The sequence below is a fragment of the Gavialis gangeticus genome, unplaced genomic scaffold, assembly GCF_001723915.1.
Source record: "Gavialis gangeticus isolate Ggan-Ray unplaced genomic scaffold, GavGan_comp1, whole genome shotgun sequence".
In the NCBI taxonomy this organism is placed as follows: domain Eukaryota; kingdom Metazoa; phylum Chordata; order Crocodylia; family Gavialidae; genus Gavialis; species Gavialis gangeticus.
In genome coordinates this window covers 7,524,652-7,530,553 of record NW_017728996.1, presented here as the reverse complement: position 1 = coordinate 7,530,553, position 5,902 = coordinate 7,524,652, and the positions used below count along the sequence as shown (strand labels likewise).

The 5,902-nt window shown below is 48.0% G+C and overlaps 1 protein-coding gene and 2 long non-coding RNA genes across 5 annotated transcripts in view; 1 reads left to right on the top strand and 2 right to left on the bottom strand.

Moving 5' to 3' along the window:
- Positions 1-5,717, top strand: part of CLPX (caseinolytic mitochondrial matrix peptidase chaperone subunit) — a 37,764-nt gene extending 32,047 nt beyond the window's left edge. For all 3 annotated transcript variants that reach the window (XM_019503991.1, XM_019503990.1, XM_019503989.1), the window contains 3 exons: positions 3,735-3,827; positions 4,070-4,176; positions 5,384-5,717. In XM_019503991.1, coding sequence (XP_019359536.1) covers positions 3,735-3,827; positions 4,070-4,176; positions 5,384-5,474 — 291 coding nt within the window. In that variant the 3' untranslated portion in view covers positions 5,475-5,717. The remainder of the gene's footprint in view (positions 1-3,734; positions 3,828-4,069; positions 4,177-5,383) is intronic.
- Positions 4,562-5,432, bottom strand: LOC109288452. The gene is made up of 2 exons (XR_002095141.1): positions 5,360-5,432; positions 4,562-4,824 (listed from the first exon to the last, which is right to left on the bottom strand). It is a non-coding gene; the product is annotated as an uncharacterized LOC109288452 (long non-coding RNA).
- LOC109288451 overlaps positions 5,647-5,902 on the bottom strand; it is a 5,651-nt gene continuing 5,395 nt past the window's right edge. Inside the window, exon 2 of the long non-coding RNA XR_002095139.1 lies at positions 5,647-5,750. This is a non-coding gene — a long non-coding RNA (uncharacterized LOC109288451). The remainder of the gene's footprint in view (positions 5,751-5,902) is intronic.

The window sequence follows — 5,902 nt, the reverse complement described above, 5'->3', positions numbered from 1 at the left end:
GGGGGGGGGGGGTTGTTTTTATTCCTATCTGCCATGTTTCCATGAATCCTAGTTTTCCTCCTTGAAATGTTATCAAGTAATAAGTTTTTTGGTGGGGGGGTTGGCTAAAAATTGCAAAAAGAAGGAAGGTATGGTAACATTTAGTTCATTTTCACCAGTGTTTGTATTTGTCCTTAAAACCTCTACCGCAGAGACAAACAGTTATTTCAGGTGGAGGGCTGCTTCTCCCCCCACCCCGACAATTGGCCCACTGCCTGGTCACCATATTGGGACTAGAAGTCCCATGGCCTAGCCCCTGACCTTTGCCACCAGAAGTCCCTCCCCCTGGAAATGCTTATTTTGGGAGGGGGGTGGTGTTTGCCATCTTAGAACCAGGAAAAAACAAATCATACACTAGAAGTCAAACACCTACTACAATATATTTTAATTTTATTACAAAATCATTTATCATGATTTGTGTTTGTGTAGTGTATATAGAAGGGATTGCATAACAACTCAAAAATAATCTCTTTTATATTGTGTGGGGGGGAGTGTGTGTAAGATGGGGTGGAAGGTTTGTGGGGGGGCATAGGGTATGTTGGAGTGTGTGCATATGTGGGGATGGAGGTTTGTGGGGTGGGGGGGGTATGGGGACCCCCCAGTCCCCCACATGGCATACAGCCCTCAATGCCAGCAGCAGGCAGGGGGGCTCAGGGAGCTTATGCCCGGCGCAGGCTCTAGTGCCTGGTGGAGCACAGCTTCGGCCAGCACTGCACACGGTGGGGAGGAGCCCAGCCTGTCTGTCTGCCTCTATCGCGGGGGCTCTGTGCTGCGTGCCTTCAGCTCCGGCACTCGCACTGGGGGAAGCAGTGCTCTGCTGGACTCTGCAGTGAAGCAGGGAATTGGGGCTCCCTCCACTCCCAGCAGAGTCACAGCAGGAGGCAGGGAAGGCAGCCGGCTGCAGTGTGGTTTTTTCCCCCATTGCGAGTGTGGGAGTTGCAGGTGTACAGCCCCTGCCGTAGAGGCGGCAGCAGGAGCCAACTGGGAACCACAGGGGCCGGGCTGGCTCCTGCTGTATTCTTTGGTCCTGGCATTGTGGCCGAGAACTGCACAGTGTGGCACGGAGCTGGCCGGCTTGGCCAGGCACCTCCTGGTAGAGGGCAGTTCCTGACTGCAATTCAGAAAGCAGCAGAAGCCAGTCCAATCCCCACATTTTCTAGCTGGCTCCTGCTCCCACTCCTGCTCACTGCCACTTTCTTTCCTGCACCTGCTGCCACTTCCCTTCCTCACCCACCACTGCCACCATGGTCGCCCCCACATGTTGCCAGAGTGGCGGGCTTCCCAGCTGCATGGCCAGGACTGCACAGCACAGCAGGAGCCAGCTGGGAACTGTGTGGTGCCAGCTGGGCCAGGTTGGCTCCTACTGTGCTGGCGATCCTCTTCCCACACTCCCCTTTCCTGCTCCACCCATCTGATTCTCCATTTTTGGATAGAGGGAGGTGGGAAACAGTCCCAGGGTCCCAGGCCAGAAGCCTCTAGTAGGCAGAAGCTTCCAGTTGTGAGCTGGGCATCGGGGGGGGGCAGGCCCTGCTGCTGCTGGGTCCTACCACTGGAGCCTCCTGGGTCATCTTTGACAGGCAGCCAGAGGCAGATAAATATTACTTGTCTAATTTTTTAGGGGCTCTACGGGTCATTTTGCCCATACCTGCTCTGCTGTTTTGGTACCATGTCTATAAGGGTACTCTGGCCTTTTTCCATAACAGGTCATGTTTATGTTGTTTGGACCTAGTTCAAGGCCCTGGACTACTATAGAGACTTTTTATAGTACAGTAAAAGTTCTGTTAACTGGTATCTTACAAAACAGTATGCTCAATTAACTGGCATGCCGGCTTGTAAGATGAAGTGAAACTGGAAGTGCCCATCATGACACTTCTGGTTTTTCTGAGCCCCTAGGGCAAAGCAGCCTGTGATGCTAAGCCCCCACGGCCCCGGGGCAAAACAGGATGTGGGGCCCACCTCCCTGTCCCACAGAGCCTGCAGGGCCCGCAGGAGGGGTGATGATGCAGCTGGAAGGGTGGTGATGTCGTGGGAGGGGCAGCGGGACACCCCAGACGTGGCGGGAGAAGTGGTGGCCTGGGCCACTGAATTAACCGGCATATTTTGTTATCCAGCATCCCCCATTCCCGGGGGATGCCGGATAACAGCTTTTACTGTAATATAAAAATTGAACCATTTCTACTTGCAGAAAAACTGGTTAGAACAGACTATTTTGTGGAAGCTAGTTCAAATGTAATTGGTTAGATTGGGTCCTGGTAAAAACTAGAGGTGCACCGATACATCGGTCTGATATTGGATTGGCGCCAATATAAAGAAAAATGTCTGTATTGGAAATCGGCCATACCAGGCCAATAACTTGGCTGATAAATGGCCCGTGCATGCGCACGTCCGTAGCGCAGCACAGGCAGTGAGGAGCACAGCCCAGCAGCATGGAGAGCTGCCTCTAGCTGGTAAGTCTGGTGTGGTGGAAGGGGAAGGGAAAAAGCATGGGTGGGGCAGATCAAGGCCCCCTCACTGAGGGAGGAGTGGGGCTGGGGCAGTCACTGCCCAGCTGGGATGGGGTGGGCTTGGGACAGAGCTGCGGATCGGTGGTGGAGGGATGGAGGAGGCAGCATGCATTACTGATCCAGTGGCTCATCTGGCACTCGCCTGCTCATCCAGCAGCTCCTGCTGATCAGATCTGCCCAGGGCGGGCTGGGGCAGGGGCAGGGGATACACCAAGCTCTTCCTGGCTGGGCTGGGCTCAGGCTGGGCAGCCATGGCGCTGGGAATTGGGCAGGGAAGTGGGGGTTGCAGCCACCCTAGAATTCGCTGTAGTCCCCTCCCAGGACCATCACCACCTGGCCTGAGCCCAGCTAGGAAAAGCTTGGCACAGCCCCAGCACACTCCACACAGATCTGGAGGCACCCCCCCCCCCCTTGCTATCCCAGATGAGTGGTGAGAGCCACCAGGTGAGTGCCAGATGAGCCACTGAACGAGCGGCACGCAGTAGCAGGAGCCACCCTCCGGACTAGCCACAGCTCCATCCTGCACCTGCCCCACCCTGGCTGGGCAGTGTTTGGCCCAGCCCCACTCCTCCCTCTCTGTGGGGGCCTTGATCTGCCCCAATCCCCATGCCCCTTCCCTTCTTCCTCCCCTTCTACCACAGCAGACTTACCAGTTGTACACAGCTCTCCAAGCTGCCAGGCTGATATGGAAATTGGATCAGTATTGGCCAATATGCCTCCTTAAAAATCAGGTATCAGTATCAGCCCCAGAAACCTCTATCAGTGCACCTCTAGTATAAACCTCCATCCTTGGACCAGGGAACCTAAGACCGCCAGCATGACTGGCCATATCACAGTCTCATGTGCTGTTGATTGCAGAAACTAGCTTGACTTAACCATGCCAATCTGCCAAACCACTGTGGCTTGGGACAGACCTTGGGCTACTTTTTTCATAGTGAATTATATGCATAGTCCAGGGGACCAGTGCCAAGGTAAAAACCCCAAATAAGAGTGGAAGATGCTGCAGTCCAGAGGGCTTGGGTGAGATCTTTCTGTTTGAATACTTCAAATAGAAAAAGTTACCAAAGGATGAGCTAATCATTTAAAATACTTGCAGGCAATTTTGCCACAAGCACAGTTAAAAGAAAGATGGGGAAAACATAGAAGTCAGACATACAAATAAAATATCCAATGTTACTTTTCTACACATAGTGTGAATTAAATGTGACTGAAGATGCACTGAAAGCCATAGCCAGACTGGCTCTGGACAGGAAGACTGGTGCAAGAGGCCTTCGATCTATAATGGTGAGCTCTTTATTAAGTAGCACTAATTATTTGCATCCTGAGTAGATGTATTTGAATTATGCACGTTGTCCTTGCCAAGAGAGTTTGTTCTTTAAGGGTAATTTAAGTGGGATGTTCAGCTATAGAGAATAAACCTTTTCCCAGTGGTACGGATAGTCAGGTTTCTTCTAGTAGAGTACCCAGCCAACCATTATTGTGTGAAGGACTAGGTGTAATACATGTTTGTTTTTCTTTTCTCGTAGGAGAAGTTGTTGCTGGAGCCCATGTTCGAAGTACCGAATTCTGACATTGTATGTGTGGAGGTTGACAAAGATGTTGTAGAAGGCAAAAAAGAGCCAGGATACATTAGGTAAAATAGGAATGGCAATACCACAGCAGACTGATAACGTATCTAGGCAAGTGCCCTAATGCTTGTCAACTAGGTGCGTTAGAAACAAGAAAACAAAAATTGTGCGCACCTTTTAAAACAAAGAATCCTTCTTTCTACGTGCCATACACAGTAGGTAAACGGCACTTACTACGTAGTCTAGACACCTTGGCTGCTTTCTGATTTAAAAATCAGAAATAGTTCTGATTAAAAATATAAAAATAACTGTAAATTACCAAATAAATTTAAATGCATGACATTTGTTTTACCTTGACATTTGCCTGTCTGTGGGTAAATAGCACAATGACTTTATCAAGAACATAAAACACTCTGTTTAAATGGGTGATTGTGTTGAATTTTCTGAAGAAGGGGGGGAATTATCATTGTTAGTCCTTAGTAGTGGGCAGGACATTGAAATTCTTGGAGAAAAAATCAAAACTGGCTCCTTTGATTCCCTTAGTCTGATGTAGCCCAAAGTTGATGGCTACCTGGGCTGTCTGCAAGATATATTTCTGCTGGTATTCCTGAGAGGGGTTGAGGCTCTGCTTCCCACAAAGGTGAAAGGATGGGGAAAGGAGTTCCTGGAGGTGGCTGGTTGGCTGAATTCCTGTTGAAATAATTACTTCAGGGCTGCTAGGATGATACTATTTTAGTGATGATTAGTGATTAGAGCATCTAAAGACTTGGACAAAGGGTGATTTTTAAGTCTCATTAACTAGTGTGTGATGCAGATATGGGAAGAGGTCTTGTGTTTAAGAGACAAGACTAGGAGTCAGGAGTTGTAGGTCTCGTAAAGCTCCCACGTGGCATTCTTTTAAGGTACATACTCTTTCTGACTAATGGAAATAATGCTGCTATTTACTTCACATTGATGCTGAGGCTTAATTCAGCATGTTTATTTTCTCCTGTAGAAGGAACTGCTGAAGTGTAAACCAGTATTCTCTCAGTAACAGTTGAATTAAGTGCAGAATAAGTGTCACTCGCTCTGCGTTATTCCAAGGTTAAGTTTTGCCAGTTATCACAAAAGAATTCTGTGATTAACTCTTTCAAGCAAATAAATTGGGTTTTTAAAATGAAACTTTTGGCCTGAGTGTTTTGAAGTGGAAGATGTGCTGTCTCCATCCCAGTCATCCTGCCTTTGTTCTCTTCTCAGATTTTAACATACCTGCTCAATTCATTTTAATTGTAGGGCTCCGACTAAAGATTCATCCGAGGAAGAGTATGACTCCGGAGTTGAAGAGGAAGGCTGGCCTCGTCAAGCAGATGCTGCAAACAATTAAGTACTGTCAAAAGGCTCTCCTGCATAAAGCACACTTGGTTATTACAAGGTCATGCTGGGCTTTAGTCTGACACTAAAGGCATTGGATCTATCCGGCATATGATACATGGTCAAAAAACTTGCAATTAAATAAATCAGATCATGTATTTATTGTATCATCACATTGATTTTTCTTCACTGGACATTATTTGGACTTTGGTGGCATAATGTCGAGTATAAATTGTACGTTATTTTTGTTCAGTTTAAAAAAAAAATGCTTTAACAAACTTGGCAGCACCTGGGTTGCTTTCTGGAACTAAACCCAATGCAGGTATTGCCAACAGCTAAAAAAGCTGCTTTGGTAATATTACTCTACAAATGGGAAAATAAGCTTAATATTAACTAGAGGATAGATAAACTATGAATTTATCTTATAATTCACTTGGGTTA